Source organism: Bombus impatiens, unplaced genomic scaffold (assembly GCF_000188095.3).
Source record: "Bombus impatiens unplaced genomic scaffold, BIMP_2.2 scf_0027, whole genome shotgun sequence".
Classification (NCBI taxonomy): domain Eukaryota; kingdom Metazoa; phylum Arthropoda; class Insecta; order Hymenoptera; family Apidae; genus Bombus; species Bombus impatiens.
Genome location: NT_176446.1, coordinates 1,167,012 through 1,182,962, shown reverse-complemented (window position 1 = coordinate 1,182,962; position 15,951 = coordinate 1,167,012). Strand labels below are relative to the sequence as shown.

At 41.5% G+C, this 15,951-nt stretch overlaps 1 protein-coding gene across 3 annotated transcripts in view; it reads left to right on the top strand.

Moving 5' to 3' along the window:
* Positions 1-6: 6 nt before the first annotated feature.
* LOC100746679 (zinc finger protein rotund-like) overlaps positions 7-15,951 on the top strand; it is a 173,534-nt gene continuing 157,589 nt past the window's right edge. For all 3 annotated transcript variants that reach the window (XM_012386927.3, XM_033320958.1, XM_033320955.1), the window contains exon 1: positions 7-143. In XM_012386927.3, the coding sequence (XP_012242350.1) occupies positions 30-143 (114 nt within the window). In that variant the 5' untranslated portion in view covers positions 7-29. The remainder of the gene's footprint in view (positions 144-15,951) is intronic.

The window sequence follows — 15,951 nt, the reverse complement described above, 5'->3', positions numbered from 1 at the left end:
GCGGTGGATTGGCCCATTGGGTCAGCGTGATGGCGGAACACATCCACAATCCACACTCTGCTACTGGGGTGGGCGGTGTCCATCATCAGCAACAGTCACCCCCTCAACCACCTTATCCATGGAACAACGGCCTCTCCGGCGATGTGAGTAGCTTTACCTTTTAATTCGACGAAATTTTCGATCGACGAATTACGCGATCTTCTTGTCCCAGTGACGGCCAAAAGAAAGATTTTTAGAATAGAAGAAAAATAAAAACGCGTTGTAATTTTACAAAATGTATATTATTATTCGTATATTCTGAAGAAAACAACGAGCATGTAGTATACATAAAGAATATGTGGTATATAATTGCACGTGACACGGTAGGCGAATGTTTAGTACGAGAAAACTGCAGGATAGAGATTTTACTTCGCTCGTATACGCAAGTATCAATTAAGTTAATTTTCTTTTGTCCGCCACTGTTCTGTATGCGAGTTTACACTTGAATAAATTTTTGCGTCGTTATTTTTGCGTCACGCGAGACGATGTCCGAGAACCGTGTAATGTTAGTACGTACAGGGATCTGCGGGAAGATCGCGGAACTACATGGTTGACAGTGTTAATTAGTAGGAATTAAACAGTGCGGTATCGCGAATAAGCTGAGAATGATAATTGGCAGAAACGTGGTAGGGATGTACGTGTAGCTGCTTAGGAGATAGGCTTTCGGAGGTGAAGATTACTCTGCTATTAATTAGCAGCGAATTAATAAGGAATTAGGAAGTTTAGAATCTTTCTTTGGAGATTTATTGAACATATTGTTGTAATACATATACTTTACGAAACTCTTTTCGTAATATTTCCCACCACAATCGTCGATGATGTTCCGCCAACACTCGAATCAACAGGAATGAAACCGTGGAAGAGTCTTGTGGAACGTTGAAAATAACAATAATTGTCAGAAATACAACGAACGAAGCGAAACACTTGTGACGAATGTTCCGCAGCGAAAGTTACTCTCCCATTGATCGTGTTTCTCAGAAACCGTACGGATAGATTGCTTAAATATAAACGCAGAGGTGTAATTTTCTGTTATAAAATTTACCTTAGAATATGGTAACAATTTATACTATACGCTGCGTACGATAAAGAAGAAATCCATGGAGATTTTAAAATATTGAACACCAATTATCGGTTGGAAAAATGTTTCACGCAGTATTTTGGAAAATTTGAGATGTCTGTCGCGAAGTCTGGTCGGAAAGATCGTATAAACTCCGCGGTTCCCACGATTCCGTCGACCACGCTCGACTTTGCACGCTAATTCCGCGTAATCTGCGCTTTAAATCTCAGAAATTTCCTGCTGATCTCTCTCTGTCGTTGAATTAACAGTCGTCGAAGTCAGACGCGTCTCGCGGAGCTGCAGCAAACTTTCCCGCCTCTGATTTAACGGTAGCTGAAACTGCCGAGCGTTAACTTGCTCGCCACGATGAAATAATTCGAGGATTAATTTTATACCCGACATATTACGAAGTATTACGAGACAAGGACCAGTTAATTGGCGACAAAGAGGCCGGCGGTCTCGTAGCCGGATTCCCGCCGCGAAACTTTTACGACGAGTTCCATTTCTTCCGCTCGATACTTTCGTACTCGATAAGCGTTGTAAAATCGCTTGCAACCGGATGTCTTCATCCGAGGCAGAATTTGCTGCATCTGGACAGATTAAAGCGATGTTTATCTATATCTGTTCCGCGAAAAGGTGCAAACTGGTTCCCCTGGAAACCCAATTCCCAATAAAGTTGGCAAGGTTAGACTGAAAAATTTCAGAAGCCGGTTGTAAAAGACCTGTACGCTCTTCCTCGAAAAAGAATAGTTTCGTGGATTGCGATAAAGTTATACTGAAAATTTTCAGAAGCTGACACATGCTAGAAGAGTGGACAACATTTTTCGAAAGATGTAATTTTCTGCGAATCGTTCCGAATGCGACGAAGTTGTTTGTTGAATGAATTGAACGAATGAAAAACTACGCGATATATTTCGAAAGAGACAGTTTGGTGGGAATCGTTGTATGACAAAGTTAAACTACAAAAATTGGAGAAGCTAATAGTAGGAAGCTAGACAGCTAAAAATATTTTTCGCAATAGTTTTGGCAAAGTTATGTAGACTCTGTGGAAAATTCGAGAAACTAGTACCAGGAAGCCAAACAATATTTTTACGGGAAGTTTCGTAAGTGTTCGTTCGTCTTCGCTGTTCCTGCGATCGTAACGTGGAAGACTGGCTCGAGATCAAACGGTTCTAAAGCCTCGTCGAAACGCGCGTAAAAAATATCCCATAGGAAAGCAGACGATCTTCTAACGGACGAATAAGAAAGCGAATGGAGGAACCAGAAACGTGGATCGAAATGGCTCGGAAGACGAGACACCGTTAGACTCGCGACGCGGACGAGGAAATGTGCGAAAAAAAAGGATCTCAATCCCTTTTTTTTTTCGCAAGCAACGGGTTACCCCTGGTTTAGTTTTGTTTCCCGCACCTCTCCCTGTGTCTCCGGATGAGAATCCTGCATAATTTCGACGAGGATTCTGCTGGATTGGAAGCAGGAAGAAAAGGACGAAGAAGAGAAGACAAAGAGGTCAATGGGTGCTGGATGAAGAAGAACAAAAAAAAAAAGAGAATGATGCGTGGAGGGTAGCGTGGAAAGGGTTGAAGATCGCTTTGCATACTCCTCGCTCCGCCCCGAGGTGGTTGAAAAAAACAAACAGACGGAAGCGCGAAAAAAAATGTTCACGGGACAACAGGGGTGAGAGGGTTCGTTTGAATGCGCGCGGATTCGAAGAGTTCTCGCCGCGCTGTTAAGGGTGAATTTCTCCTTTTGACCACGCAACGGTACCCGAGGGTCTCTTTTTAGAGATTCTTGTTTCTCGATCTTCCAAAGGATCTCCGCTTTTTTCCCGGTAATCTCGTGATTTTTTCATTTGCTCCTCTTTTTTGGTATCAAGTATGTAGTTCGCGATTTGAGGAAGAAGTTCGAAAACTCTGAGTTTTGATAGCGGATGACGAGGCTAGTTCACCGCGATCTTCCTCGATTATTACGTTTCATATCAGTTGTGACGTAAAATACGAGTCGCTTTTCGAAACTCAACAAAGAAATGCCTGACTCCGGTTCGCGTAACGTTCTTTTTCTTTTTTGCAAAATTTCTTTAAAATAGTAGAATATTCGGAAGAAGTAACTTATCGCTCTAATTCCAACTAGCTGAGTAGTTCGATAATTCTTAATTCGAAATTCCCAGGACTCTTAATTTAAAAATCTCACCTCGTAGCCGGTTCAGAAAATTTCCTCCGAAGTAACAGAAAATTTAGGTACGTCAAGCTACCGAATATTTCCAAAAATCTTCGTTCCGAAATTCCCAACTTGCGTAACACTAACGTTCCTCGAAGAGTCCGGAAGAAACGATCTATCGCAAAGGCAGTCGCTAAATAATCCCTAATCATCGTTGCCTCTCACAATCCACCGGATTCTTAATACCAAAAAAAAAAAAAGAAAAAAAAACGAAACCTAGCCTCGCCCTAAATTCACCCCTCGCATAAGGACAGTCGTAGCAATCAGACGCAACCGATTCTTCGTTGAAGAAACAAAGAAGCCACGAAAAGAAACGTTACTGCGCGCTAAGGTGACACGAGATGCTAAGAATCCAAATCGCCGAATCGAAATGACCGGTCAGGGTGCTCGAAAGGGTTGGTTCGGGTCGTGAGGAGCCACGGCATGCGGAAGATGCTTGCGTGAGCTGTATAGCAAGGATCAGCCGGTTTTTTGTCTAGGCTCGGGTGCCCGCAGGACCCACGCCGTGGGTTTGTCGGAGAGGTCTGGAGGAAAAAACAAGGAGCCACGACAATAAGGGGACGATTTAAATAATCCGCGGCATGCAAATGCCTCGGAGATTCTCACGGGACGGGAGCTTTCGTCCAGGGAGAGCGGGGAGGTGATCGAGACGAGAGAGAAAAGGAAGAAGGACACGAAGACAATCGGCCAATCTGCATACGGACTCATACGGGTAGCGCGTTTCAACCCTTTCGAGTGTCCCGGGGATGATCGACACCGTCGCGGAATCTAATCGAGGGATCCTTCTTTTGAACGTCCTCTGTCGTTTCTGTGACTTTCTTCTCTCTCTCTCTCTCTCTTTTTTTTTGGCGTTAGTTTTGTAACCGACGTGGAATGCTTTTTCGAAGTTGAAAGCTACAGACAGGAATATACAGTGGAACTGTGATCCATCTGATTTATCCGGGCTCCATTTATTGCAACGAAATGTTTGTCAATGGCCGATTAGCTGGACTTCTGCTGGTGGAATTCACTCGTACGAGCTGCTGTTACGTGCACGCAAAAATAATAGATAATGGGGAAAGTTGGCGAGCTTTTATTACGCGACTCCAATTATACAGAGTGTCCCGTAGCAGGGAATTGCTTCGGTGGTAGATTCTGCATGTAAAAGCGGCAAAAGGAGTTCTCATAAACGTACGCCTTATTCGACCTTGTTTTCCAGTCAGAGAGAGGTTTTTTTCTTTTTTTTCTTTAACGAACTGTATCTGCATACCTTGGCGTTCCTATATCTCATCATTGCGACGTTTATTGCTCTAATGATTTCTACGTGAGACGGTAAGAAAATGTTTGTTGAATTAGAATACAAGGTTCAGTGTCAGACGCGGAGTTCTGCTTGCGAATAGATAGAGGAAACTAGTTCAACTATTTCCATCTTTGGTGGAATTATTCCAACGTGGAACTCGCTGCAATTTGAAAACAAGATCAAACAGCGTATACGTCCATGTGAACCTTTTTTTATTGTTTTCGTGTTGTGGAAAAGCCTGTAGAAACTGTTTGTCCTGCGACAAGATCGGATAAATGGAGTTTCACTATAGTTGAGAGCTACAGATAGAAATATACGAAGTGTTCTTTCTGTTTAAAAAGGATGTTTTTGAGTTTCGAATGGAATGACAGATTTCTTTGGCTCGAAATAGAACTTTTAAGTCATGCAACGACTCTTCTTCGTTTTTACTGTTCGTCGTATGCATCTTAATGATGCATTAATTATCCTTATAGGAAGATTATGCGCAGAAACAATTTTAAAATTCAATGACCAATTCCATATTACCGAAACTGTTCTTTTATTTGATTGCGACATTAAACGTGTATTTTTGCATTTTGTCAAATTTTAGACACCGGCATTTACTTAATTGTTCATAAAATTTCATAAATCTTTCATTTATTCTTAGGCAACTTATATTCCTGAACTTTACGAATCGAATTCGAAATTAAGAAATTAGGAAGAACCAGCTTGTCAAGTTCCTGTCGCGTGCTCCTTATATAACCTTTATTCTAAAAAAAAAAAGTTCAACGCGTACTTTCTTTATGAAAGATCGCTGGAAGTGTCACGCAAAATGTCACTTCTTTTCGAAGGAAGAATATCTTTAAATTTTAGACTATGGAATATTCCGTCGATCTGCACTGAAATCTTCGAAATCTCTGCTTCAATTTTCCTGTAATCTCTTTTCTCCAACCGATAATACTCGTATATCAATCAACTGTCCTTTTAAAAATTTACAATATTCACTCTAAAAAAGTTTCCAGAGACCTACTTCTTCTCCAACAAGTTATTCAAATAGTTGCGCGTTAAGAATAGAAGCGAGAACAGTGGTCCCAAAAAATGGTCTTCGATCTCGCGTTAGACCGAAGCTTCTCTCAATCGCGTATTTCTTTCATCATCGCTCCTGTCATCCATTTTACCTGTGACAAAACTGTTCGGAATATTCAGACGTCATTCTCTTCTCGAACCAACGTAACGTACATTAAAGCAGTCTTACACGTTACAAATTATCCTTAAAAAAAAAAAAAAAATCACACATGCACCTTCCACCATAAAAAGCCATCCCTTGACAAAAAATATGATATCCACCTTGCAACAGCGTTGCAACCCCAAGCGAACAAGAAGGGGGGAAAAACCTAAAAAGCAAAAAAGCAGGGCAAGGACTATGTAGGTCGACTGTGTAGTTTCTGAAAGTAGTCCAAGGCCGCACTGCGAGCCTCGTGCGGCATGGAACAAGGGGGTTGGAAAGGAAGAGCCGGTGCTGGTGCCCCTGTAAACAAGTTTTCGGATGTTGTAATCTGTCGCCGGTTTCGCCCAGCGGGTGGTCAACCCTTTTTCCATGCTCTTTTACGCCTGCCCGACCTTAATCCCTTAAAACGCTTAGAGCAGCTCTTTAGGGTAATTTCTAGTAAAAGAGGGGAGAAGAGTTAAACTATGAAAGGGGTGAGTGGATACAGCCGCCGAAGGCGAAGATGCAAAACACCTTGGAAAACAGCGGCCCAAAGCGACTAACTGGAACATGCCGTGCCGCGTGAGAGTCCTGCAAGAAGCTACCCCATGAAGATTATGCAAAGGAAGATTCCTTCGTCCCTTTAACCCCCGGTTCCCTCGTTCTACCCCTGCGCCACGCTCTACCAGAATGAAAATTAAAATAATGGCCCTGCTCGTAACCCCGCGCCAATTTCTATCCCCCACTCTTGCGTGTTTTCCTCTTCCCATCTCCCTCAAACTACCCTTATTCTCTCTTCTCTTCTTTTCCTCCCTGTCGTTCTGTTTTTAAGCTTCTCCTTCGTTCAAACATTTTTTTCCTCCGCTCTATGTTTCTCCTTTTTCATTCGCCCCCCCCCTTCTTTCTTTCTTTCTTTCGTTCTCTAGGATCGGGGATGCAAATAGCGGTACAACGACATTTTTGTCTCCGCTCGACGTGAGACAAAAAAGAAAAAAGAAAGAAAGAAAGAAACTAAAAAAAAAAAGAAACGGCGCGTTACAGGGGCCGGCTCTCATTGTCTCGTTCACGGATTCGTCACGGGGTAGTAACCCCTTCCTTCGTCGATCTGGATCGGCTAATGAATTTCCGCGTAACGTATCGCGGATCGAGAAAGGGGTTAGCGAACATTTTTTTCGTGATTTTTTTTCGAAGGGAACGTAACCTGGAACCAGTCTTTATGCGTATCAGGGCTGAACGGCTGTTCTGGTTTCAGAGGAGGTTTTTTCGATTGCTTTTTTTCACGGAGAGTCAATGTCGCCATGTTAACTTTCGTTGCATAGGTATCCACAGGGTATTTTTATTATTGCTTCGTTTCATTTTTCTTTTTTTCATTTGCTTTTTTTTTTTTGATGGAATATTGTATAGATCGTCACGGGGTTGAATTACCGGTTTAATTTATCGAAGATCGTTTGATAGAAGCGTGGAAGAATAAATTCGGACCAGGAATAATCCTCCGTCTGTTATGATATAATAATGGGAATATTCTCTTGTGTAACTTTTTGTTTTTGTAACGTCGGAGAACTTGTGACGTTGAGAAATTAATTCTTTGTATAGATCGTTTTACAAACTCTTTCGAATATGATGTTGCGAAATACGAGGGAGATTTGATTGGAAGTAAAAAAAATGGACATTCTGATTACAATTCTGAAAAACTACAGAGTTACGTCGAGGCTTAAAGAACGAGATCTGTCGATTGTAATTCCAACAACCCTGGAACGAGTTACGTTGGAGACGAGGGGAAGAAATCGCTGGACTGTGATTCGCAGAAACTCGAAAGTTACGTCGTAAACGAAAAAACGAGATCTTGCGACTGCAGTTGTGAAAAATTCCAGGGAAATCTCATCGTAGACGAAGAAAAGAAACAACGGTCGTTATAATTCCCGGAAAGTCTCGAATTTACGTTCGAAACAAAGAAATCCTTTGATCGTAATTTCACAAAAATTCCACGTAACTTACGTTTGAAGTAAAAAAGAAATCTTCCGTAATTCTCGAAAATCCGAAAGAAGTTACGTCGCGGAGGTGGAAAAAGAAAAGAAAAAAAGAAGAAAATAGTTGCTCGTTGGAAATCGATTCGTAGAAAGGGTGAACGTACTCTCTGGACGTTTTGTACTAGCTCTCTGGAAAGGAGAAAGAAAGCAAAGGGAATCGGCGAGAAATCGTTCTGCCTGGACGGACACGGCGAGAGGATTGAAGAACGGAAACTCGGTGGAAAAAGGGCCATAACTCTGTCCTGGGCCCAAATGTTGTGACATGGTCGCCAGAAAAGGGGTTGTTGCTCGCTGCTACATGTCTATTGTCTCTTTGGCTCTGCGGGGGGTTGTCTCTCTGGGGGAATCCTAATGGAGAAATTGGAAAGTGTGAAATTTTCGCAGGTTGGAAAATGACAGTTTGCGGGCAATGCTCGTTTTATGGTCCAATGGGAATATTAGAACCGTGAAAATACTTCAATTTCCTAGTTTGTCATTTTCCTAATAATTTAGCTTCCACCAATAGAGTCGTGATCCATCGATTATTCTTCGTGTTTTCGCAGGACTAAGGAGCATAAATTCGATATACGTCTCTTGGAATTGCGCCACATTTTATACGAAGTCTGTTTATCGCAAATAACGTTTAAAGTTAAGAATTAAAGCTGACTAGTATCGCTGCAATTATCACCGTTCAGACTTGGTTATTTCAAAAGATGCTTCAAGCGGAACTCGCTTTGTTTCTATTATTTTACATAGGCGAACACGCTTGCCGGATCTCAAAGTGATCTTTGTTCCCTTTTAATGGAACTAGTTTCACGTAGATAGACGCGTAGCTGATTCCGCCACGAGTTTACCGACGTATATAAACGATCCGGCGCTCGCAGGAAAATGGCAACTTCTCCGAGGATTGGAAATTAAAAGAATGTGAAATTAGAAGTAGTTGCAACTGTAACGTAAAAGTTGTACCGAAGAAATCAAAACGAATGCATCTACAGGCTTTAAACCGACTTTATATTCGAAAGCTTCGCTGTACAAAGCAAACGTTCATTTCGCCAAACATTTACCCTGCAAATTTACAAAATCTTTCACTTCGCTAGTCTATAAAACACCCACTAAAAACCTGCAGATCCATCGCTTTCACAGATCGACACGTCCAACGCTGAACGAACAACAAAATTGCACGAGTTCCTCCGCAAAGCAATAACGTACTGTCTCTGTAGCCGTTTTAAAATTGCCAACACCTCCGACCACCGAAGAGAAAGAAAAAGAGGGCCAAGTCCCGTGACATTTACGCGGGATCGATTAACGAAAACGCAGAGTAACGATACAGATCCGGCATGGTCGTGAACAAAGACGGTTCCAGCGATCACGGGGAAACCGTTAGCCCCGAAGACGTGACCAGGAGCCCGGTGGAAGCTCCGTTAGGCGTCGCGAAGAAAAAAAAAATTAGCACCCATGAGAGACGAACGTTTCTTCCGAAGATTACGCGGTCCCTGGGTCGCAGACGAGAGGAGGAAAAAAAGCGTGTTCGCGGTGGAAAGGGACGCGCAGGTGAAAGGGGTGCGTATGCAGATGACGGTGAAAGTGGTGTACAAAGGGCCCATAGTCTCACGCTATTGTAGGCCCAGGTAAGATAAAGGTTGGCTCGGCCCTCAGGGCGACCCGCAACCATACCTCCTCTCTTGATGTCTCTTTAATTTTTATTAATGACGAGGAATTTGAATTTCTGCATCGGTGATATGGGAACGAGACGATCTTTGCAGTTGGTCTGGCCGCGTACGTGACACGGATGGATCTTCATGGGCTAGGCTCCTTCTCGCCATCGATCATAATTATCCGGTTTACGGGACGGGTTACGATGTCACGAGGAATTTTCCACGCTGAACAAGCGATAGTTAGCTTTCGAAAGGTTTCACACTTTTCAGCCGCCAATTTTCTAGAGTGAACAGGTTTTGGCTTTCTGTCAAACTTGACAAAGTTTCAGCAAGCTCCGCGGTGGCTCACACTTGCGCTATCGACTGATCGCTGCGGATGTTCTTTTGTAGATTTTTGCAGCATCCAGGGCCTCGGTTTTATCATTTTGCGAGTAATAGTAACAACAATAAGAAGCTCGTATCTTGTTCCGACAATGAGGATAGAAATGTGCTGCCTTTTATGTGTAACGAAATTGTCCTAATTTATTAGTTGTTGTTGGAACGTTGAACGTTTGTATGTATTTTTCGTGCCTGTTCTATGTATTCGTGGAAAGTAGAGGAAGCTTCCATTGACTGTTCAACTGTCAAAGGATCGGTACTCTCGATATGAAGAAAGATTTTATTTTTTAAGTCTTAAGAAACTTATATCTGCGATATTCGCGTTCGCGCAATAGTGTAACAGTTGTGACATAGAATTGCTGTGAAAATCGTATGGATTTGAAGGGAAACTCTGTGAAAGAAGAGTAAATGTCTTGAATGAATAGGATTTGTAAGTTGTTTCACGAATTCGTAATTAAAGAATTATATCGAAGGAACTCGTAATCAGGAAATTGAATGGGCTGTTTCAGTTCGTTTAAGTATACGTAATTAGCAAATTCTAATGAAAAGATTCATAATCGGAAGTGTATATTTAAAGAAAGGAACTAGTTAGGTTGGAATAAAATTTTTCAATTTCACGGGCTCGCAATTAATAAATTACGATCAAAGGATCGGTGGTCGCGGGAATTAAACAAGAAAATTATTACGTTCATATTTGCCAGTTGCTTTAAGCATTCGTAATTAAAACATTCTATTGAAAGGACTGGCGATAAATCACAATGGAAAGGTTACCAACGAGGAAAATATATTAAAAAGAAGAATAATTGCCCTGAATAGCATCTTCGAGTTCATTTACAATTTACATACTGTTCAGTCAAATCTTGCTATTGTTCTTCCAGATGAAACTTGGGAACAACGAAAGCTGATGAAAAGACGTAATTCTGTCAGCTAAATAGAGCCAGTCACGGCTTGTGAAAAGACGTAATTTTACGTCAGAACCTGTGAATCTGTGAATAGAAATATTAATGAAACCGAAAATAAATAAATATACGAAGAAAGAAAAAGCTTGAATTAAATTTTAGAAAAAAGTTTGTACAGCGGAATTTTAAAAATTCGATGGGAAAGGAAATTGTCACGTGGAGGTGACCTGCTGATAATTCTCTGATACATGAAAATTATTTTGTCGCGTATTGGACGAGTCTCGCGACCAAGAATACTCGCAGAGATTCTAATTAATGCATACCGTGTTGTCGGTTCGTTAAAGTGGCGCGTAGAAACGCGTGTCGCGAAGAAACAGTAGGTTCAGTGTTTTAGACGGCCACGTGTTTTTTAATGACGAGGAGCAGACGCCGTGGTGTTTCATTGAATCGATCGAGGGGGCCCGATGTCTCCCACGTCTTTTTTTTTTTTACCCACTAACAGACTCGTTTGGAACCAAAGGAAACTGTTCTCGAAAAAAAATATGTCGGAACTTGCATTCCTTTCATACCGGAACGAGATAAATACGAAACTTAAAATATTCTCGACATTTACGTATCTTCGAGTCCTCGTCTATTTATGTGGACGATTTTTAGATTCTGATTTTTAGACTGTGAAAAATGAAGAATACACGCAGGTTAGAGATTGGAAGCATAAAAATGTGCAGAATTGAGACGTACAGAATATTAGTTTGTCAGAAAAGTTTCTTTCGTTTTGGAAGGTGACAATAGATGAACCACAATTTCTGTTTTATATTATTTTATTGAATTAAGTATGGCCCATTTCGTTCTGTTTCTATTATTACGTTCCTGTATAATTCAATAAACTAATATAAAACAAAAATATTCTGCGTCTATTATTTCCTTATAAAACGAAAGAAACTTTTCGGACAACCTAATATCAAGCGCAAAATATTCGTTGTGAGAATTCTTCGATTTAAATTCCGCTTGTTCGGTTGCGTTTAAAGAAATATATTTTTGCATAAAAGTCAGATATTGGTGAAGGTATCGTTTTGATTTAATTCGTGGAATGCGAAAACCTAAACTGTTAGAAAATATGGGTCGATTGGAAATATGCTTCGAAGGATATTAAGTAAATTCCGTATCGCTGTCAGTCGTCGATCAATCTAGAGTAACAATTGTGTAAATCCAGGATTCCGATTGCTACCTAAAATAATTCTCTTTTCCATCTTCAATATTTCATGATGCTGGCGAAACGCTTTACCGCGGCGTAATATAAAATAAATTCGCAGTTTGGTGGAATACGAATCGGCAAGAATAAAATTACACAGCGTGGTCGGGATCAAAGTAACGAGAGCGATAACACGGGTCGTAGGAGACCGCCGCAAATTTCGAGGGAAAGGACGCGTGAAAAGTTACGCGATTAAACTTTCAACTAGTTCCGCGCGTCACAATCGAGATTTACGGAAGTTGGCGGGACTTTGGGGGAAGTTCGGTCGAAAGAAAATCGTGAAAGTTCAACTGCTAAAAGGGATTTCCACGCGCGTGCTACCCTTTCCTTTTTCACTGCCCCTTTTGCGAAACGATCGAATAGCCGACCACCGCATTCGAATCTTTTGCGCCGAAGAAGAAGAGAGAAAATTGTAAATAACCACGATCAAACGAGGCAACGTGGAAAAAAGGAACGATCAAGGAGGAAAATTGTCGGCGAATATATCCGAGGAAGAAGCAGCGTGGAGAAGCGTGGATTCCAGCGTACCAGAGTTTCAGGAGATTTCTCCAACTACGAGGACACGCGAGTTTCGATTTCCTGATTGCAAATGCGTCGGAATTTTGAGAAACAACTGGCACAAATTTTTCTCTCGCCTCGGTAAGCGATGCCGAGCAAGTTGGCAGAAGAAGGCTAAGTTTTAACGAACTTTTAACGAACAGATTTTAGAGAATCTGACGAAATAGTTTGGAAGAATTAGCGAAGATTCTCAGCTTAATTTTTCGGAAGAATTTATGCCAAGTTGGACGGCGTTTCCGTGCGATTCTTCGTGCGTTCATCGTCCAGAGAAACTACCTTTGTTGAAATTTATAAAAACTCGATTAACAAGTTGTCGGTGTGAAATGCGTAGAAAGTTTTTCATGCGATTACGCGTTAGAATCGTGATAAAGCAACACGTGTATTCAGGAATTGTACAAGAGAAGGTAATAGTAATTAAAAGATACCATCATTGATTGATAAATCGATAAATATGAATATTAACATCGATGAAAGATTCGGTCGGATGAAAAATTAAGTAAAACGAAGATTAAAATTGAAAGGAAAAAAAGAATTATAAATGGAGGATTGAAAGTGGAATGAAAAAAATCCACGTGATAATTAATTAGATAGAAAATTGTAAGAAATATTGGTAGGTTGATAGTGAGGTTGAAATATTCGAGGGCCAAAGATCCATCCTGGAAAACGTCTTGGAGTGACAAAACGCGAAGCTCCACTTTCTCCGAGGGCGAATTGTCGCTGTTCTCGGGCGGCGTGTCTCGCATCCTGTCCGCCACTTAATGAAAAATAGAGAGGACGAGGCAGGAACAGAAGGTGGAAGGCGTCCGGCGCGAAATAGAGGAAAAAAGAATGCCGGTGGAAATATCAGAATCGATATTTGACCCCCGTGCTGGCGACGGGGAAAACGGGAAATGGAAGGAAACTCAACTGGGCGCCGGACTAGCCTTTGAAGAGCGGTAGCTACCAATGTTGCCGCCATCTTTCCGATATTTGATGGATCTCGAGAGAGAAAGAGGATGGCTTCTTCCATCTGTCGCGCGATATTGAAGACCGAAACGGCCGGATGGAGACGAGGCAAAGGGGAACGATTTCCCTCGGTTATTTGCGAAATTAAATATTCCAATAAATAGTCGAGACAGATTTTTTTCTCTTTCTTCATCGAGCAGAAATTTTCGTAATTTTCTTAATGCCGCCGAGTTCCTTCGATCGTCTCTTTCGCCCGGTGTACGGTATTTTCTAACAAAGAGGAAGACTTTGAATTCGTTTGCATTTTACGTTGCACGTTCTCCGAGAAGCTAGAAATTTTTGCCGAAACGAAAGCAACATCGAAATAGTACAAATTTCTGGATTCAGAAACTTTGCGACGTATCGAGCAATTAATTAAGAGAAAATTAAGAAAATGGAAACTAAAAAGTCGAGGCGACAGGGAAGGTGGATTACTAAATTTAGCAGTTTAATTGACAACATTAAGGATGCAGCAAGTTAGATGCATTGGAAAATTTCAGAATACTTTTATTTCTGAACTCCGTTTCGCGGAATGCTCGAATATACCGTCGCCAGCTTCATAATATATCAGTCTATCATTTTATCAAGCACGTCACCTTTCACTTTATTGCATTGCAAAAGCAAATTATTTTAAACTAACAATTTATATCTTGATTAGTTGCTTAACGAAATCTGACCGAAAGAACACGATCAGCCATTGCAATTGTATTGTGCTACCGATTTAAAATCATGGAGAAAAATAGAAAATTTGATAACGCACAGAATATCACAAACATCATAAATATGCCAAGTATTCCAGCGTTTTATAGTATTTCCTGTGCATTATAATTTAACAACCAATAATATTATTAAATCGACAATAAGTGACAGGTTGCGGGTTATCAGGCTTCTCCTTCATCGTTGTACAATTTCACGTCAGATGAAACGATGACTTTTATTATACAGTTTGCTATAATTCATCAAGATAGTCGATTAATACGAATAAATAGGAAACGGGTGCTGGTTTTTTCTTAACATCGGATTTCTTCCAGCAAGAATTACTCGACCGTCTCTGCCAGCTTCGCGACTTAGGATCGGCCCTTACCTCGGTAGCTGGCGGTCGCAAATTATTCCGCAGTGCGCGCGAATTACCCCATAAACCGGAAGAATAACGTTATCCCGGGCGTCGCCGCGAACTGGAAGTAGCCATCGACGAAAAAAACAAAAAAGAAAAAAAAGAGGGAGAAAGAAGCCACCGAAAAAAGAGAAGACCTGGCCTGTTGTAGTCGGAGAACGACTGACGAAGATCGATATCTTGAAAAGAAAAAAAGGGAGAACCGAGTCCGCCAAACAAAGAAAGAACAAAATACATTAAACCGAAAAAAAATAAAAATAAAAATAAAAAAGGGAGAAGTAAAGCGAATACGAGTACGAACGCCGCAGATTTAGCGGCAGAATGAACCTCGAAGGGTCACATACATAGTTTGCCGGACTTTATGGATTAAACTGTGCGGAGGAACGACGGCGAAAAGGAGAGGAGATAATAAACACGGAGAAACAAAGAAAAAGCACGAAATACCGATGTAAACGGTTTGCATAAGCGATCGTAGCAGCGTGAGAATGGCGGATAGCCGTGGTTGCGAATATGCGTTAAGAAAAACCAGATGGAGGGAGGGGGTGAGGATTTAGCGGAAGGTTTGCAACAAGAAGATTGCGTTTCTTGGAAGGAAGAAAGGGAAAACAAAACGATTTTTCTACTCGCGCTGCTGGATCTCTGTGTGTATGGTGGTGAATATAGAGAGAAAAAGGGAGAGAGAAAGAGAGAGAGAGAGAGAGTGTACGGTCGATGGCGATGTTAACGGTCCTGGTCAGTCGGAGGGCTAGAGAGATATTTTTATAAAATTATTCGAGGCCCGAGGCGGCCTCTATCTCCGCCGGTAGTTTGATGAAAACAGGAAAAAGGGAGGAAAAGGGCGGCACTCGCGGAAATAGGGAAAAAGGAAGGGGGGCAAAAAGGGAAGGGCGGGTGGAAGAGAGAACGAAGAAAAAGAAAAACCGGCCACCGGGATCGATATTGAACCCCCCTTCTGGAAAAAAGGAAGGGCGGGAAAGAACGAAGGTACAAAAAGGAAGAGATCGAGGCGGAGAGAAAGAGATGGCCACGTAGAACGAAGAGATCCGATGCTTTGAGGAACGACAGTGGCTCGCGGATAAAATCCAAGATTCCCGCTGTACCATCCACCGTTTTGCGTTTTGCGTTAGTCTGATCGTTCTCATTAAAAATATACAAATACATAGTACGCTACGTTTAAACTTCTTAGGTCAGTCGTTCCTGTATATTTGTTTGCGGATAAACAGATGCAATAGTTAAGCAATAGTTGAAAAGTACAAGGGGATAAGGTTCAGCCGTCAGATGTCACAATTTTCTATTAATTTCCCTGTTTTACGTTATCAAGTTTACATTTAAG